Below are 20,558 nucleotides of genomic sequence, written 5' to 3'. Positions count from 1 at the left end.
CCCTCCTGAATCGCGTGGTGTAATTTGACATTGGCAGCTCCTTCCGTTCTCGAGTTATCGTGCCTACAAACAAACACACAAACAAACAAACACACAAACAAGCAGTCATAGACTGGTACTTACGAAATCGTCAACTTGATCTCTGACCTTGTCTTATAAAAGCATGAATCAGTCAGAAGCCCAAGGGGAGCTTGAATTCTGAATTCATTGTGGTCTACGATTTTACACTGTGGTTTGCAGATAATGAGTCCCAGACAAAAACAAGATTTCTTATAAAAATTCCATTTTTTTGTTTTTATTTTTTAAAAAGTGATTCAGTACCAGCAGGATATGCCAGATAATAGGTGTATTACTTTTCAGAAGAATCTAATAAAAGACTTATTATTATTATATATATATATATATATATATATATATATATATATATATATATATATATATATATATATATATATCAGTTATTCATCGCTGTTCCAGAATTTCGACAACCGAGTTTTAAGTGTCCCAAGCGATCGCAAAAACCGAAGACAAAATTAAAATCAAAGTTAAAATGGACTCGTAACGTCGAGCGAAGAAAAAATACTCCATTTCTCCACATGAATTTACGGAATTATGTTTGACCTCACTGTGACCTTGACCTTTGACCGATTTTGACCAAAATCTAATCAGCACTAGCCATCACCCTCCTGAATCACATGGTGTAATTTGACATTGGTAGCTTCTTCCGTTCTCGAGTTATCGTGCCTACATACAAACAAACAAACAAACAAACACACAAACAAACAAACAAACAAACAAACAAACTAACAAACAAGCAGTCAGAGACTGGTACTTACGAAATCGTCAACTTGACCTCTGACCTTGACTAATAAAAGCTGTCTCTAGAGAAGGTAGCAACGCAAACCAGAAGTTTCTACGATGATTCTGTACCAAACTATCAAAAATCGAATGTTTTGGATGTTTGACCTCACTGTGACCTTGACCTTTGACCGATTTTGACCAAAATCTAATCAGCACTAGCCATCACCCTCCTGAATCACGTGGTGTAATTTGACATTGGTAGCTTCTTCTGTTCTCGAATTATCATGCCTACAAACAAACAAACAAACAGAAACGGAAGGCATCAATATACTTACGAAATCTTTAGATTTCTTGTGATGAAGTTGTAATAATCTTGTGATGAACAGTTATGATGAAAATCGAAATCTTTAGATTTCTTGTGATGAAGTTGTAATAATCTTGTGATGAATCTTGTTAACAGATATCTTGTGATGAAGTTGTAATAATCTTGTGATGAACAGTTATGATGAAAATCGAAATATTTAGATTTCGTAAGTAACAAAGAAAGGGGTGAAAACAGTAACCTCCATCCATCTTCGAAGATGGCGGAGGTTAATAAGCCTTCCCCAATAGGAGGGGGAGGCTGACATAACTTAGGACCATCATCGTGCTTCATTTGTTTTGTTTAGTTTTTGTGCAAACTGATTGAAGACGTTGCATTGGTGGAATTTGATTCGAAACAAAGTGCTTTTTTGACCTACAAGTTGATTGAATGATGATGTTGCCGATTTGATATAATTGTTATATTTTATTGGTTATTCATCTTCATAGTGTTTTATTTCAATTTCTTTGTGGTCCGAGCCCCTAATCAGCCTGATTATTTGTGCAAAGAAGTTGAAGCGTTTTTCTCAAAATATTTATGAACTGTTCTGATTGTTCACCCCGCAGAATTCGGAATCTCATGGTGAAGTCTCTTGCTGCTTATTCGCTCCTAATTCTGCACCAGGACACAATATATGCTGTTCGTGACCCTTTTGGCAACCGGCCCCTTTGCATCGGCAAACTCCATGCTACGGCTAGCCTCCACGGCCAAGGTTTGGGGAGTGTGGTCACACTGAGAAGTAGTAACCCACATGTTGTTTCTTTTGAATTTTTTAAAAAAAATTATTAATGCTTAGGCCTTGTGCAAGATTAATGCACAATCTAGTCTTTCAGTGATAAAGATGGGTGTTTGTGCAAAGATCACAATGTAAACTTTGATGGTCAAAAAACATGCAGCTGTTCATTGTTGCATTTGAGATGAGAAAAGATTGGCTATGTTGTTACTGTTTGTAATCAATTCCTTTATCCTTTTTTTTTTCTTTTTTCTTTTCCAAGGTGTTGTGGATGTAAAGACAGAGGGCTGGGTTGTTTCATCTGAGTCTTGCAGCTTCCAGTCCATTGGTGCTCGGTATGTTCAACATTTCTAAAAACTGTAACGCTCACAAATGGCGCTTATTGTTTCCAGGCTACGATTACCACCTTTATTCTAGTCTGATGCTCATGTACGGCCAACAGGAGGTTGGGGTTTATCAAATGTCTTTGGTATAATATATATATATATATATATATATATATATATATATATATATATATATATATATATACATATTTATTTCAAAAAAAATCAGTGCTACAACCCACACAACACTTGTTCTTCTTCTTGCGTATGCACCACAAAACTGTGGGATAGCATCATCGGCTGAGGCTGCGGCTATGCCACTGATGCAGTGCCCTCTGTAGGTTTTGCCAGGGTGCTGGTGATAGCTTGAATACTCTTCATGAAGGACACCATGGGATATTTAACGTCCGCCAACTAACGTCTGTAGACGAGGATGCTTGTTCAACGTCCATCTGAGGGACACCACACACATTAATCCAAACGACAGCCATTTTTAATCACAAATGCCACTTGATACACAGCAAATTATTTCAGGCCATCATTAAATGATAATGAATATCATTACAGAGATGATGCAATTTTTGTCAACATTTACGAATGGAGAGGATTTACTCTTCATCAAAAGTTAACAGCTTTTAAACTGTGATGTAAGCAAGAGATACACAGTTGAGAAATGTATTCGTCGTGCGTATACAAACCATGGCGATTGAGGAAACAAACCCATTTAGGAAATTCGATGTGCAATGTGTAATGTAATGATTTATCCTTGTTCGAACTGAGCGATCCTGGAAGTCTGCATGTACATCGCGTCTCGCAGTCTGCGAACATTTCAACACTCTCTATAAAGTGGCCACCAGTTGGTGTAAATTGGTTTTGGAATGGCTGGGAATCATTAAACATCAAATAACTTGGCCTGATCATCCATTATCAGGATGGTTCAAAAGGGATGACTCGGACGGTCGTTGATGATTAGTACAATGCTCATTCCAGCGTCATTTTCATAAGGGCACTGGCATCGTCGATGAAACTTCTCACATATTATCTTTATACCAGAAGGATTTTCTTTTTTTAAAGAAAATAATATTTGTGTGGCCGGTTTTTTTTGTTATTTTATTACTTACGAAATCTAAAGATTTCGTAAGTTTTTTGATGATTTCTGTCCTCTGTTTGTTTGTTTGTTATCTTGCCAAAACGAAATTTTTGCAAGACATGTTAGTCAGCTTGTATGTTTTTTTTTTGTTTTTTTTTTTTTGTTTGTTTGTCTGTAATCACATATAAAAAATTCTGCAAGAGCACAGTTATCATTGGAAATTTTTGTAACTTCGCATATCAGAGGCCTATGGAGGTCCCTTTCAGTGCATAAAATTTTGAAGGTCAAGGTCAAAGGTCAAGGTCACTTTGTCGCAAATCAGGGGAGTCGACGAAACCCTTATTTTTTGAGTAATTTTGATCGGATCGTCTTCAAACTTCATGGGAATATAGTTCATGGTCTGGCGCTCAGCTGATTAATTTTTGGTGGTGATTGGCCTTGACCTTCATGGTTAGCACCTGAGGTCAAACATATTTGACCCCAAGGTCAAATTTTCAAGTTTTAGGAACCATATCGTGTAGTACCTCCAATTGAACACCTCGATGAGTGCTTTCTAGATATGTCAAGCTTGAGACATTATGACGTCATTTGGTGATGTTATGAGGCAAAAGCATATTTTTCATGGTTACTCTGTAGAACGATTCTCATCGGAATCTCTCGTAGGCAGATATTCCTCAAGGAGTCGCTCCTGGTGGATAGCAGCTCTGTTCACCTCAGTGTGACCTCAAAGAAGTCACACGTGGTCACCTTTTGGCAAGATACGGGTCACCCTGAGGGTGACATTGGTTTATTACTTACGAAATCTAAAGATTTCGAAAGTATATTGATGCCTTCTGTTTCTGGTTGTTTGTTTGTTTGTTTGTAGGCACGATAACTCGAGAACGGAAGAAACTACCAATGTCAAATTACACCACGTGATTCAGGACGGTGGTGGCGAGCGCTGATTAGATTTTGGTCAAAATCGATGAAAGTTCAAGGTCACGGTGAGGTCAAATATTCAATTTTTGATGGTTTGGTACAGATAATTCGAGAACAGAAGAAGCTACCAATGTCAAATTACACCACGTGATTCAGGAGGCTGATGGCTAGTGCTGATTAGATTTTGGTCAAAATCGGTCAAAGGTCAAGGTCACAGTGAGGTCAAACATCCAAAAAATGATAACTCGAGAACGGAAGAAGCTTCCAATGTCAAATTACACCACGTGATTCTGAAGGGTGGTGGCTAGCGCTGATAAGATTTTGGTTAAAATCAGTCACAGTGAGGTCAAACATCCAAAACATTCGATTTTTGATGGTTTGGTACAGAATCATCGTAGAAACTTCTGGTTTGTTTCGCTACGTTCTCTCGAGACAGCTTTTATTAGACAAGGTCAGAGGTCAAGTTGACGATTTCGTAAGTACCAGTCTATGACTGCTTGTTTGTTTGTTTGTTTGTTTGTTTGTTTGTGTGTTTGTGTGTTTGTTTGTCGGCACGATAACTCGAGAACGGAAGAAGCTACCAATGTCAAATTACACCATGTGATTCAGGAGGGTGATGGCTAGTGCTGATTAGATTTTAGTCAATTGGTCAAAGGTCAAGGTCACAGTGAGGTCAAACATAATTCCGTAAATTCATGTGGAGAAATGGAGTATTTTTGCTTCGCTCGACGTTACGAGTTCGTTTTAACTTCGGTTTTAATTTTGTCTTCGGTTTTTGCGATCGCTTAGGACGCTTAAAACTTGATTGTCGAAATTCTGGTAAAATGGGATGTTTTGGAGACGTTTTAAGATTGTATAAAAAAAATATTTCACTCGCCGCATCACGGGTCGTCACGTGGTGCAGTGCACTTGAGCAGAGGCGTCGTTGATCACGTCATAGTTTTCCGTCTGCGCGCTGACGGTGTTTTCGATAAAGATGGTGTTTAAAAGTCATTTTTTTATCCCAATAAAGGTTATCGTCACATGCCTGACTCGCTAAGCCATCGGATTATGTAAAGATTGTTGGTGGATGGCCGAATATTACGGTTTTGTGACTTTGATAAAATAATATAAAATAATTGCGTGGAGAAATGGAGATTTTTGCTTCGTCAACGTTACGATTTTTGATGGTTTGGGACAGAATCATCGTAGAAACTTCTGGTTTGCGTCGCTACCTTCTCTAGAGACAGCTTTTATTAGACAAGGTCAGTGGTCAAGTTGAAGATTTTGTAAGTACCAGTCTATGACTGCTTGTTTTTTATTATTTATTTGCTTATTTTTTAATTAATTTACAATGAGCATCTTCAAAATGAGTTGCTCATCATATGCAGTCACACTTATTGCATATTACACTTTTTTTTCTTCTTTTTTACAAGTTTATTCCTGTTTAAATATAGTGAACTGTTTATGAAAAGGGTTGTGTAAATGCAAAAACATGGAATGCTACAGAGTGGATTTAGTAATGCATGCAATATGAACACAGTAAATACAAGTGGTGGATTTGGGAGGCAGTCGGTGCTTCATATGACTTCAACGTGGACTAAAAGCATGGTGGCACACGTGTGAGGTGTAGTGGTGCAGGAGCTGAGTAAAAATTTGACAAACCCAAGGGATGTGTGTGTGTGTGTGTGTGTGTGTGTGTGTGTGTGTGTGTGTGTGTGTGTGTGTGTGTGTGTGTGTGTGTGTGTGTGTGTGTGTGTGTGTGTGTGTGTGTGAGAGTGAGTGAGAGAGAAATAGCACCATCTTTGGGAGCCTGTATTACAAAATATCTTCCTTTATCTTGTATGTTGTGATCAATAAAATTTCTTTTAAAAACGATGAACATTAGAATGCATTTTCAAGAATGCACCGCAGCACATTCCTTCCAAAGGTGGGCTGAGAAGGGTGGACTGCGCGAATACCCGCTAGTCATGATAGCAAGGAGCTGATACTCTAGATCTTGGTTTTTCAAACCCGGGGGCGCGACCCCAAGTGGGGTCGCCGAGCAAATTTCGTGGGGTCGCGGGCGTCCGCTTGCAGCGAAAAAAAATTGTCTATTTTCGATCGGTGTTCGCTTTTAGGGGATGTAATATAAACGGTTCGTTCAAAGTATGGGAACCGGCGCAACATGACGCTTGGAATGGGATCCAGCCGATGCGTGGGCTCACTGAAGGGCGGTTCATTTTGGCGGGAAATTAGTGGTTTGATCCACGGCCTCTCAGACTCAGACTCTGACTCTATCATTAACGTTTATTCACGTCTCCACGTACGACTCGAGACCTTATTTGTGATGGCAGCACCGGCCACCGGCAAATCTCGAGAACGTTCTTACAAGGATAAATTTCTGGACCTTGGATTTTACTACGCGGTGGATAAAAGTGGGGTACGGAGTCCTCAGTGTGTGATTTGTTTCGAAGTGCTTTCTACGGAGTCTATGAAACAAAATAAGTTGCAGAGGCATTTGACTACAAAACATGCGCCTTATCAGGGTAAGGAGAGAGAGTTCTTTGAGAGGAAACTTCTTGCACTCAAGAATACGAGTCTTGACAGAGAAGGTACATGCCATCAGACCAATTCTCGGGCATTAGCGGCCTCGTAACGAGTGTCGCTCCATGTTGCCAAGACTAAAAAGCCTCACTCCATTGCGGAAGAACTCGTGCTGCCATGTGCAAAGGACATGGTATCTCTGATGGTTGGGGGGAAGCGGCGAAGAAACTGGCAGTTATACCCCTCTCTGACAACAACATCCAACGCAGAATTGAAGATATGAGTCTGGACGTAACGGCTCAGGTCGTACAGAAGATCAAGGAATCGCCGTGGCACGCCATACAGTTGGACGAGTCCACTGATATCGCATCGTACGCACAACTCATCGTCTGGGTCCGCTTCATCAAGGCTGATAACTTTGTCGATGAGCCTCTGCTCATCAAACCATTGGAGGCCACCACCAAAGGCGAGGACATTTTTGGGAAAGAGAGCAGTTTTATCATGACCATGATCTGGACTTCGGAAAGTTGCTCGGTTCTACAACAGACGGCGCGCCAGCAATGTTAGGAGTGCGTTCTGGATTCAAGGCGAAATTGCTTGAGGTGGCTCCTCAGACCTCCATGGTACACTGCATGATTCACCGAGAAGCGCTCGCCTCTCGTACTTTGCCAGGAACCTTGCAGATCATGCTCTCAGAATTCGTAAAAATGGTGAATCACATCAAATTGAGCGCCCTCAACACTAGGTTATTCAGGCTATTCTGCCAGGAGATGGACGCTGACCATAATAATTTACTATTCTACACTCAAGTCAGACGGTTATCTCGAGGAAACCTTCTTCTGCGCGTTTACAAGCTCAAAGATGAACTTTAGGAGTTCCTACGCACACAAGGCAAAACGGCATGGGTAGCCTTGCTTGAGTCGGACTCTTGGCTGTCAGAACCGTTCTATCTCGTTGACATCCTTGAACGTCTCAATGTCCTCAACCGCTCCCTCCAAGGCAAAGACGCCAACCTCATGATTTTTCACGACAAAATGAGCGGATTTCTGGTGACTCTAAAATTACTGGCAGACAAAGCAGCTGTTAAGCGCTTCAGCCTTTTCCTCCCATCTGGTGGAGCATCTAACGACCTGCCAGTACGATGATACTGAGCACGACAGTCTTTCTGGGGAGATAGCACGTCACCTTCGGTCACTCATTGAATAGTTCGAGCACGATTTCCCTGAGCTGGATGTGCAGTCCTTTTCTGTGGTTCGGGACCCTTTCACGGCTCCACTGGACTCGATTGCTGATGAAGATGATACAGCACAGGAAGAGCTTGTACAGCTCCAGCAGGATTCAGGAACGCAGGCTCTTGCGCGGACGAATTCGTTGTCGACATCCTGGTGCAAAATGCTGCCGTCGTACCCGACCCTGTCACGGTGCGCCGTTAACGTTCTCATGCCATATCCTTCATCATACTTTTGTGAGCAGTTGTTCTCCACCATGGTGGTGATTAAAACAAAGTACAGAAATCGCCGAGAAATGGAGCATGATATGATCCTGGCATTGTCATCTACTTCTCCACGAATAGAGAAGTTGGTTTCTGAAAAACAGGCTCATCCTTCTCTCTGATATATCTAAATGTCATTCGGACTAAATTTCTGAAACATTCACCTGTACTATTTGGATACTGTCGGCCATTCTCCGTTTACTCGTGTATGAAAACATGACGATGGTGAATAAAGTAAACAGTAAATGTTCTTGTGTCATCTGAAATCTTATCTTATGTATTATGAATTGGGTTTTGAATCTTTTGGGTCGCGCGATGTTGAGAGGTTCTGAAATTGGGTCACCACTAAAAAAAAGTTTGAAAACCACTGCTCTCGATCCTCTGCGTTTTGGGTGGTATGAGGAATAGATCTCTGTAATGTGAAAGGTAAGTCTTGAACTTAAAATATATATATATATATATATATCTTCTTCATTCGGCTGCTCCCGTTAGGGGTCGCCACAGCGGATCATCCGTATGATCCACATTGTGATTTGGCACAGGTTTTACGCCGGATGCCCTTCCTGACGCAACCCTGGTCGCCTCTTACGACACAGGGATATGGTACACCTATTTTAACCGGGGTATACAACGGCCCAGTATACCGGTACTCATTTCGCCGACCTCGGAAGGATGACAGGCTGAGTCAACCCCCTGGTGTATTAATTCAGTGGCCCAACGGGGCTTGAACTCAGGACCTTTTGGATCCCAAGCCGCTGCCCTAACCACTGCGCCAACACCAGGCTATAATGTCATATAATGATATTGGGGTGATAATGAGAAAATTAATTGCTCTCCATGAGAAATCCCATCCTTCTCATGGAGAGTGAATTATTTGTAAAAAAAATATATATATTCTATGCAACCTGTAGCCGCTGGTTGCATCATTTCTGGGAGCGCAGCTATGCCGCTTCTGCAATGCCCCGTTCCCAGTAAGTTGGTACTCATTTTGCCTCCCTCGGAAGGATGACAGGCTGAGTCAACCCACCTAGTATTATTTAACAGCACGACAGGGGCTCAAAATTAAGACCCTGAGATCTTTAGCTATCCACCTTAACCATTAAGCCAACATCAGGCTATAGTGATTTATTGAGGCTTCTGGAAGAACGGAACACCAGGGCAATGTGGGCAAAGAATAAACAATTAAACATCAATTGAATGCACCATATTAGGAGAGGAATTGTAGGAGAAGGATGGGAACAGGGTTTCAGCAGGTGTCATAAAGCTTTGTGTTTAAAATGAGAGAATGAGGCTGAAGTGGTCCAGCAGCCTTGACATCCTGGAGGGAAGAGCTCGAGGCAATGGATTCAGGAAAACCACCCCACATGCCATTTAAAAAGGGAATCATAAAAGTATGGAGGCGAGTGTTTGGTCTGCACTTGGGGGCAACAAAGAAATGGTTGGTGCGAACACGAATGTGACCTGAAGAGGCAAGCGATCGATGGAGAGGGAAGAATGCAGGAGGAGACTAGAATATAGCCAGGATAAACCCTCTCCTCCCACCTCCCCCTCCCAAACAAGCCACCGCCCTGCCATGCTGAGCAAAAAGCAAACCCAGTGACTCGGCTCCCTGATATTCCAAGAACACAGAGGGCCTTAGATTTCAGAGCCTCATGGAGGAATTAATGGGAAGTAGCAGCACTGGATGTGTTGGGAGTGGGGAGGATTTCTAGTTAATAGCAGAAGCAATTAGAGGGCATGGGTGAAGGCTAATTGGGAAGGATGCAACCTTGTGTCTTCATTTATGGCAAGATTATTTCCGTCTCGGGATACTTAAATTGACATTTCTGTCACACACGTGGCTGTTGTATAAAATACATAGGGTTATTTGATGCTTTTGTGAAGGTAATGCTCCACCTATGTGGTCAATTGTTATATGTACTACCCAAAAAATGAGAGGAGGTAATCCGGGGTTGGCCAATAGTATAAGGTTGGGAAAGAGTTTCAGAAGGAAGAGGGTTACCAGGGGGATCGATAAAGAGTAAAGGATTTGGTGCAGCTTGTGTGAGGAGACGGTATGACCACAGTCTTACGAGAGAGTGGGGAACATTAAAAACAATGAAACGAAGAATATATATTTTTTTTAATGAGCTTGGAAGTGAAGGATGGATTAGAAGGGTACTCGGTAGAGCGCATACCTCCGCCACGTAATGCCTGATCCACGAGAACATATCGGTCCCAATACATGTTTGAGATATCATGCTACACAAGACTATATCGTTTTTGGCCCCGTCTCTCAATGGTGAAGAATCACTTTTAAAATTAAATAATTCTCGTATCCAGATCCGGATTCGGATCTTCACCAAAATCGAATCAATCCGTCGTTGCGACACACCCAACCTGTCCACCGAGTTTCGTCCGAATCCGTACACAACATTTTGAGATATCCTGCAAACAAACAGACAGACAGACAGACAGAAAGGGGGTGAAAACATAACCTCCTTCACCTTCGGTGGCGGAGGTAAAAATGGAGAAAATGGAAGAACGAAAGGTGAAGATTTGATGAGTGAGAGTGCTGAAGAAGAAGGCGATGAAATAGAGCCACTCCTTTTTGTATTTTCAGATGCATCGGGTTGTCGAGGAAGTTTTTCCTTGGCTCGTGGCGCAGGACACTCAATTTTTCTCATTCTTCCCCATAAGATGGTACTTATTTTGCCGACCTCAGAAGGATGGCAAGCTGAGTCAATCCACCTGGTGTTATTTGAATGGCGCAGCATCTTAAGCCAGCCACCTGAACCGTCAAGTCAACAGGAGATTTTGCTGGAGAAGGGAGATAGCAAAAGATAGAGATTTATTTCCTTTTTTGAAATATATATATATATTCAGGAAAAAAAAATTTGTGCATTGAAGAAGAGACATCAATCAGAGCATGGGGCAAAATAAACTCGAGCTTGGTTTATATTTTGTGGCATTTCAGACATTTTATTTGATTGTTCGACGAACCCTGCTCGGTTATCAAGGCATCGAGTTACACGAGAGTCGGAAACAGACTTGCAGCCAACTATTGTTTCCAAAGCTTCAGTGACAAAACTTGCTTTTCTGTTGCTTGCAGGTTTGAAAGAGAATTATTTCCAGGGGAGATAGTGCAAATCACCAGCACCGGATATATTTCTCTGGACGTCGTGCCACGACCCAACGATGCACCTCCAGCTTTCTGCATCTTCGAATACGTTTACTTTGCTCGGCCGGACACTATTTTTGAAGGTTCTTTTTCAAAACTTTTTTTTTGCATATAAATCAATGACTTGCAATCTGCATTGAAATCGTTTTTTGTTTTTTTTTTTGTTTTTTTTCTTCTCGGAGCACTGTTGCATAAAAATGCATTCGGAAACGTTTTTCATGTATTGCAGGAAGCGCTGCTTGAATGACGCGTCATGATTACCGTCTCACTCGTTTGTTGCAAAAGTTTGTCATCAAGTTTCCTCGTCTTCCCTTTTTGGATTGCACACAACCCCATGCCCCATCTACCATCGTGTTCGTACAGTGCTGTCTTCCTTCGTGTCCTCAATCGCCTTTCCTGCCATCCAAATCCTGGTGCCAGTCTTTGTCTTTCTGACCTTGCGATTCATTGTTTTTGTTTTTTTTAATGTAAGCTTGTTTTGTAATGAGTGGAGCATTACATAGGTAAACCCTTTCAGACCAGTGACCCCCCCCCCTCTGCATCATCTGCATGCCCAGATCCCCCCCATTCCCACTCCATTCAAATATTCTGTTGCTCCTGCTGTCAAGTGTATTGACATAATGTATATACTGTCGGACCCCACTATTCGCGGCGGGATACGCTCCTGAAAAACACCGCAAACGTCGGGGCATTGTTAAAAAAAAAACAAAAAACATATTTATTTATTACTTAATTAATTAATTACATGGTCTAGGCTCGTGAAAGAGCAATGGCCCAGAACAAATCAGGACACAGCATAACAAATGGAACAGCAGGCGAAAGGGGAAAGATCAACAGCAGGGCGGAGGGAGAAAGTCGTTGGAGACGGACAAACAAGGCATGCAGATAACGATGAGAGGTAAGGGAGAATGCAAACGAGGGACTCTGGATACATAAACAAAATTGTTTTTGACCAGTTTGTGATTTTGTCCATGTCTGAGGAAAGGGAAGAAGCTGTTGCCTGTCTGTCAGAAGGATGAGCGATGCCACGGCAGAGAGTGAAGTCATCAGCAAAGAGATAAAGTGGATTTTCCAGAGAGTCGGTGAGATCATTGATGAAGACTAGGAATAATATGGGGCCAGGAACACGGCCTTGTGGTACTCTGGCCTTGACAGGGAGAGAAGATGAAAGGGTTCCGTTGAGAGCCACACGTTGTCTATGAGAGCGGATGAAATCAGTAATCCAAGAGTGGAGTTGGCCTTGGATTCCATAGGCAGATGGTTTGGAGAACAAGGCAGGATGCCAGACTGTATCAAAAGCTCAAGACATGTCCATAGAGATGCCCCTGATCTCACGTATCATATTGAGGGCCTCCATCATTGTTGAGAAAGTCAAAGCAGCATGTCCAAGGAAGAGTGCAGACCAGGTGTGAATACAAATTGATGATCTGAGATGAGGCTGTTGGAGTAAAGAAATGATTTTATGTTCACTGCAACGATGGCTTCCACGACCTTGCTGGTGATTTGTAAGGAAGCGAATTGGTCTGTAGTTGAGGGGATCTGTTTTTGCACCTTTTTTAATGGAACGCTGCGACGGCCGATTTCCAAGCGGATGGAACGTGACCTCTGGGTACATAGCAGGGTTAAAAAGGGCAGAAAGAGCAGCAGAGCAGGTTTTTGGAACATGTGAGCTGATGCCGCCCAAACCAGTTGCAGGGAAGAGTCAAAGTCGAGGGTTGCCAGGAACTTTTCCACCTTTTCAAGTGCAAAAGACAGAATTCAGGAGCAGTTTGGTGTGACCGATCAGGAAGGATGGGTACGAAGAAGGAGGGGTTAGGGACGCAAGATTTTGAAGCAAACGCAGAACTGAGGCATTCGGCCTTCTCACGAGCGGAGTCAGCTGTGGTGCCATTTGAAGTGAGGGAAGGGATGGAAGGGATGGAAGGGGCGCACACACCAGAGACCGACTTGACGAGGCGCCACCAGGTTTTAGAATAAATGGACACGTTTGAAAGCTCATTCTTGAGATTGGACATGTTGTTTGGCTCTCCTGTGGGTAGACACACTTGTTGGCTCTGTGGAATGATCTGAGGTTGCCTCTCGTCGGATTTGCCTTCCAGGAGGACGATGCAAGTTGTTTTAAAGCAACAATCTCGCCACAAGATTCAGAGAACCAAGAGCAGGAGGATGGGTAAGATCGTTGAAGATGAGATGGGATGAATCTGTGCAGAAGAGGGAGCATTTTTCTGTGGAAGAATTCCCCGGCTGAATTGATATCGGCGACGGTGGATGTAGGAGACCAGTCCTGAAAAGTGTTTAAAAAAAAAAAAAAAACCAAAAAATAACTCTGAGAATACGCAAAATCTGAACGTAGAAGCAGGTCACACTTTATGACCCAAGAACACATGGTGTCCGCGATTAGCATGACTGCGAATGTTGGGGTCCAACAGTACTCTAAATGAAGAAGTGGCTCTTTATTGAAAAAAATACCAAAAAAAAAAAACAAAAACGGTTTTTCTTGTTCATCTTTGTTGCCGATGTTGAGGTTAAAGGTAAACTTGCAAGGACAATGGTTTGTAAATTTGTATGTACAAGAAATGTTGATTAACTTCATAACTGATCTTCCTCATCATGTGGCGATAAATATTGCCTGATGTGCAACAGGCCAGATGGTGTACACGGTCAGGAAGCGTTGCGGACGTCAGCTGGCATTGGAGTGGCCGGTGGAGGCTGATGTCGTCAGCACTGTCCCAGAATCTGCAACACCCGCGGCTCTTGGATACGCCCACCAAGTAGATCTTTACAAACACAAAAATTGTTTCCTTGTCATAAAAAAAAAAAAATTGCGTTCTTAAGTCCTGCACGAGTTTTCTGTCACTTCCATCACATTAATATTGTTGTGTGTCCAGTGGGTTTTGCCCCTACCTGGATGGATGGCCAAACGATTTCCCTTGGAGGCTTACATCCGAGTTCCTTCGAGATTATGGCGCTCGCAGGAAAGAAACAGTGGCAAGGACTGAGCAGATGAGAGCACGACACAAGGGGGTTTATCTCGAACCCACGTCAGATAGACAGACGCAAGCAACTTGTATAAATACGGGGTTTAATGACAATAAATCAAATATTTACAATGGTGATAATTCAAAACAGGATAATAATGAAATGAAACGTGATGTAAAATAAATCTAACTTTAAGGTGCCTGCACAGTTTTAAATACAGACAAGGGGAAAATAAAACAAAGGAAAATCCCTCCTTTTATTCTGACACTTGGCTTCGGGTCCAGAACTGATCTTTTATGAGCTTTGGGGTCGAGCCGTGTCCTGCGCGGGAAAATGCGCCCAGCCGCTCTCTGGGCAGGCAAACGTACAGGAGGCAATTTGGGTGGTGATACTCAACTCCAGGGCTCAGAGACCGCCATGCAGCTTCCCTCATCGATCACCCTCACCGACGCCGCTGCTCTTTGCTGAATGGCGCCGTCTCTTTCCCCCCGATGGCTCAACATGAGTCATCGAGGCTGGGCCCACACGATTCAGCCAAAAGTCAATGGCCAGCGTCTTGCTCCTACCTGTGCGCCAATTTGCCTCAGCATGAACACAATAATTGTGCAGTCTTCTTCCACCGCATCGAGCGGAAACCAGCTGTAATGCCGTCCTCTTTAAACCGCCGGTCCTGCCTCTCTTGCTTCTATCCTGCTCTCCGAGACTTCGTCTTGACTGCCTTTTGTCGCCCAACACGAAACTCTCTGACTGCCGGTCTCCTTCGTGTCCTGCTCCGAACTTCACTCCCTTCCTCTCATATTGAGCCTTCTTCACTCCTCAACCACATTTCTCACCGCACCTCCATCTCCCTCGTGTTCCACCGCCAAACCTCACTTCCCCCCTTTTTCTGACGTTACGCCCATCAATCATCCACTCCAGGGCGTGGTTTGTTAGTTGTCACTCCTGGAGACAGGGTTTTTTGCCTGTTTGGACGTGCAGCTTGGTTGATGTTTTAAAGACGTGATCCCTTTTTATCGCCTGTCGTGAAATACAAAAACATAGGAGAAGGTCACAGGGGGCAATCACATACTGCGATAAATTATCCTGAAACCCTACCTAATCCTAAAACCCACCCCCTGTATGGTGACACGTAACACTTAAGCTCACATGACAAAGCCGATCAATCGCTCAAAGGGCACCGCTCTCATCATCTATTCTTACCACTAAATTGGTGTGTGGTACTCTTTGCTTTTATTGCTTTTGTTGATTTTTCATTTTGAAAAACTTGAGCCACTGAGAGCTAAATTGGGATGTCCAACCTGATCTAGATTTTGAGAAAAGGTGTTTCAAACTTCAGGTTCATATATATATATATATATATATATATATATATATATATATATATATATATATATATATATATATATATATATATATATATATATATATATATATATATATATATATATATATATATATATATATATATATATGTATATATATATATATATATATATATATATATATATATATATATATATATATATATATATATATATATATATATAGTTACGGGTACCGAGTGTATTATGAGGGTGTTCAACCCCCGTTTGTTCTTGGAAGAGCCGGACCTGAGGCCACCGCTCACAATTAACTTTGTAGTACGGTGGATTGCTTTAGAACCACGAACGCCACTCAGTTAACCCCGAGTTTCCAGTGTCCACTGTCTAATTATGCCATTTAACTTGAGGTCGCGTGGTTTCCTGAACTGGGAGCACGTCCTCAGCAAAGCACCAATCTTATCTTGATTCGTTCTTCATTCAGGTGGCCGAGCATTTAACCGCTGGTGCATGCTGACTATTACAGGTCAGTTTGTGTGGTAATTACCACACAGTCTATCTAGGTTTGGACAATGATGGATCAATGGAAGGAAAGGACAAGCATGGACAGGTTGGAACGTCAACAAAGGAATTTATTAATACGAAAATAAATAAATAAAAACAACTTTTTATTTCTGTGGGGTAAATATTAGTAAATTCAAATCAATCAAAATAATTGCAAGCAAATAAATAATCACTCGGGCACTGATAGGAAAAGAGACAAAGAGTGGATGCTTATCTGGGATTGACTTGATTAACAATTAAACACAGACAAGGGTACCCAGCAGATCATTCAGGGGGAAGAGAAATTGTCTCGCTCACCAAATAGAAGTTGTACATCAAATGAAAACTTCCTGAAATGTGTGACCGTGCCTTGTCCGTTGCCAGCGCCCAGGAACCAGGGACGCTAAGAATCAGGTACGCCAAGAGCAGGTCTCGAGCAGAATAGAAGGAACATTAACATTCTGAGCGTCACCCACCGCCAGGAGTCACCAGGAGCCACAGCCGACGGACAGCTGTTATGAGCTGTGAGGCACTGTGAAGTGCTGAGGCGCTGTGAGGCACTGTGAAAAGTTGTAAGGCACTGAGGCTGTCACCAACTCTGACCCTGACAATATCTGCTGCTCTTCCTTCGCTCCAATTGGTTCTTCTGACCACGTCCTTATTAAAGTGGACATCTCTCTGGCTGTTATCAGAGAACCACCTCACCGCCGTCGAGTCTGGCATTTCACTCAAGCCGACTGGCAGGGTCTCCGAGCAGCCATCAAACTTACAGACTGGTCTCCTATCACTACTTTCTCAAACATCAACTCATCCTGGGAATTCTTTCAAAGAAACTTGCTCTCCCTCATGCACAGATTTATCCCCTCTCGTGTTCAGTTGTCTTACCCTTCCTCCCGCCCTTGGTTTACTGAAGCTTGTGGCGAGGCAGTTGTCCTGAAACAACTTGCCTTTGCCTCATGGAAAGCAAACCCAACTGAGGGCAATCTCAGTTCTTTCCACAAAGCTCGGAACAAGTGTGTAGCTACCCTCAGGAGAGCCAGAAAACAACATCTTTCTCATCTCAAGTCTGAACTCTCAAACCTCTCTCCCTCCTCAAAATCCTGGTGGCGTTTAATCAAATCTGTTTCTGGTGTATGTTCCCCCTCCATCCCTCCCTTACCTCAAATGGCCGCACTGCTGATTCCACACGTGATAAAGCTGAATGTCTAAACTCGGTGTTTGCAGCTAAATCTTGTGTCCCAAACCCATCACTATCTCTACCCACTTTACCCAGTCGCACCCAACTGTCCCTGGACTCTGTATCCTTTTCTCCTGACAAGGTGGAGAGCTTGCTTTCAAACCTCGAGTCAGATTCTGCAACCGGTCCAGACGGCATCAGCCCACGTGTCCTCAAAGCCTGCTCTTCTGCTCTTGCTCACCCTCTCTCTGTTCTATTCACCCTCTCATTTTCCCAAGGTCATCTGCCATCTGCTTGGAAATCTGCTAACATCACTGCCCTGCATAAAAAGGTGCAAAAACAGATCCCTGTAACTACAGACCAATCAGCCTTCTCCCAATCATCAGCAAGGTTATGGAATCCATCATCGCTTCAGACATGAAATCCTTCCTCTTCTCCAATGGCTTGATTTCCAATCATCAATTTGGTTTCAGACCAGGTCACTCTACCCTAGATATGCTGCTACTGCTCTCCCATCAATGGATGGAGGTCCTCAATGCCAGACAGGAAATCCGAGCCGTATCCCTGGACATATCACGTGCTTTTGACACAGTCTGGCACCCTGCCCTACTCACCAAACTCTCTGCCCATGGTATTCAAGGCCATCTCCACTCATGGCTCGCAGACTTCCTCTCCTGTCGCAGTCAACGTGTGGCCCTAAATGGAGTTCTTTCATCCCCTCTTCCTGTGCAGGCTGGAGTTCCTCAAGGTAGCGTTCTGGGCCCTGTTCTTTTTCTGGTTTTCATCAATGATCTCTCGGACTCTCTGGAAAATCCTCTATTTCTCTTTGCCGATGACTCAACCCTCTGCCGTACCATCTGTCATCCCTCAGACCGGCAAGCAGCAGCTTCTTCGCTCACTGCAGATCTGGATAAAATCACAAACTGGTCCAACACGTGGAACATGTCTTTCAATCCAGACAAATCTCACACTCTCACTATGTCTCTTGAAAGGACCGTTTACAAAACCCCCATCCACTTTCTCAACAATCCTCTGGAAGAAGTCTTTTCTTTCAAGCTTCTGGGTCTCACTATCTGCCATGACCTTTCCTGGGAAAGTCACATTTCCAACCTTGCCTCAAAAGCCAGTCGCCGACTGGGAATCCTCCGTCGTGCAAAGTCCTTCCTCGGCCCTCTTGAGCTCCTGACCACTTACAAAGCTTTTGTCCGTAGCCTGATGGAGTACTGCTCTCCCCTCTGGGCTGGTGCTCCTGCCTCCCACCTTTCTCGACTTCACGCTGTCGAAACCAGGGCTTTTAAGATCATTGGCATCTCCCGCAATGAAGCTGAGTCTTTGGGCCTCTCACTCCAATCCCCGCAGGTTGGTCGGTGGTCTTTCTGTCTTCTACCGACTCCTCTCCAGCCTTGCCCCCCGTGCTCTCTGTGCGGTTTGTCCCAACCACATTTCCACAGGGCGCTCAAGGTCCGCCAACAACCCCCTTCTGGTAAAACTACCAAAATCACGAATCACTGCTCATCTTCACTCTTTCATTCCTCTTTTTTCCCGCCTTTGGAATAAACTTCCTCACTCTATTCTTTCCCATTCTTCCCTTCAGGCTTTCAAAACAGCTGTTCACCACCACCCCTTATCTTCCCCCATCCAAATCCTCGATCTTTTCTACCCCCGATAATCCACCCAAGCCCACTTCCTTCAATTCTCCTGCTTTCCTTCCTGAAAGTCCCTTTAATGTCCATCTTCCCCTCGCCATGTTCCCCGTCCCATCCCCATCCCTCTCCCTTCCACAGTTCACCTGTGTCTGTTCCCCAATGTTTTGTCCCTTCCACTCCCGCCCCTCTTGTCTCATGCCTCCTTGCTGTGAGTTGTGTGTTAGCTCTCATACGAGCCTCGACCAAGGTATACAAAAAAAAAAAAAAAAAAAAAAAAAAACTCACTGGCGCCAACTGACAGGTGGTCGACTGACTGGAAAAGCCATCTGACTGACTGGTATTGACCGACGCCTACTGACTGGAAAAGCCGTCTGACTGACGCCGACTCACTGATGCCAACTCCCTCACAAACTGATTCATTGTCAACTGACTGGTAAAGCCGTCTGACTGACCGGTACTGACTGACGCTGACTGACTGGTTGTCGACTGACTCTCAAACTGACTGGTCCGACTGACTCCTAAAGCCGTCGCCACCTGACTCATTGCAAAACTGACCGTCGCCAACTGACTGACCGGTCGAGTGTCTGGAAAAGCCGGCTGACTGATGCCGACTCACTGATGCCAACTCCCTCACAAAATGACCCGTTGTCGACTGACCAGTCTTGAACAGACGTCTCATCCTCTTTATATAGGCGGCCCGTCTGGGCGGGTGCAGACTCAAGCCAAATCCACCCCGCCCCATTTGAGAATCGTTGCCGTGACAACCTGCCTGTCCTGCGATCACTCCTGGCCCACAAAGCCATGCCTTTGGTGGTAGACTAACAGCAAAAAGCAGCCATTATCAGAATTACCAGGCGAAAACATGAAGCGCTCATAAAACGTCAACAACATTTATCACCTCAATGTTCAGCCCGATATGAAGAAGAGCCAGTTAGGCCAAAGTCAGATTTTCTCTGTGGCTAGGATACGGCAGCCGTACCCCCCCCACCCCGAATTGACAGAAACGTGCGGCGGCCTTAGAGTTTCTGAGGTGGCCTCAGGGTGGCCCTACGCCGTATGGCTATCTTTTACAGGCCATAGGGGTCGCCGTGGAATTATAGCGCGGAGTTATAACTTTTTTCATTTCTACGTTGGCCGTAGCAATTCGACAAGCCAAGCTGTGACGTTGATGTGTTCCACGTCGACCGTACGTAGGGCGTACGGTGGGCTTGCGTTATTCGTGCGGCTGCCGTAGGCTCTTATCAATGAAAAATGAATTTTGCCAACCCCCAAAAAAATTACGGCGGCCGCACTATTTCAACGGTCGTCGTAGGGTCGTCATAAGGCATCCCTGTGTTCAATGTACGGTGGCCTTGCGGTCTGTGTGACTAACTGCGGGCAACGCAGAGTCGACGCACGGTTCCCCTATGCCCGCCATGCGTCCTACGTACGGCCTCCGTGGCAGTCTGCGTCGACCGTGCGCTACCGATAGAGATCGGAGTATAGGTGTTTGCCTATACAGTGGTGCC

General features: G+C 43.9%; 1 protein-coding gene across 2 annotated transcripts in view; it reads left to right on the top strand.

The window, feature by feature from the left end:
* PPAT (phosphoribosyl pyrophosphate amidotransferase) overlaps positions 1-20,558 on the top strand; it is a 71,629-nt gene that overhangs the window by 28,535 nt on the left and 22,536 nt on the right. For both annotated transcript variants that reach the window (XM_085897001.1, XM_085897002.1), the window contains exons 5-8: positions 1,729-1,874; positions 2,158-2,230; positions 11,318-11,469; positions 14,030-14,157. In XM_085897001.1, coding sequence (XP_085753127.1) covers positions 1,729-1,874; positions 2,158-2,230; positions 11,318-11,469; positions 14,030-14,157 — 499 coding nt within the window. The remainder of the gene's footprint in view (positions 1-1,728; positions 1,875-2,157; positions 2,231-11,317; positions 11,470-14,029; positions 14,158-20,558) is intronic.

The sequence above is a fragment of the Eptatretus burgeri genome, chromosome 10, assembly GCF_056783735.1.
Source record: "Eptatretus burgeri isolate ZD-2024b chromosome 10, Ebu_testis_v1, whole genome shotgun sequence".
Lineage (NCBI taxonomy): Eukaryota > Metazoa > Chordata > Myxini > Myxiniformes > Myxinidae > Eptatretus > Eptatretus burgeri.
Note: the sequence above shows the minus strand (reverse complement) of the source record. Positions and strands in the feature narration are given on the sequence as shown.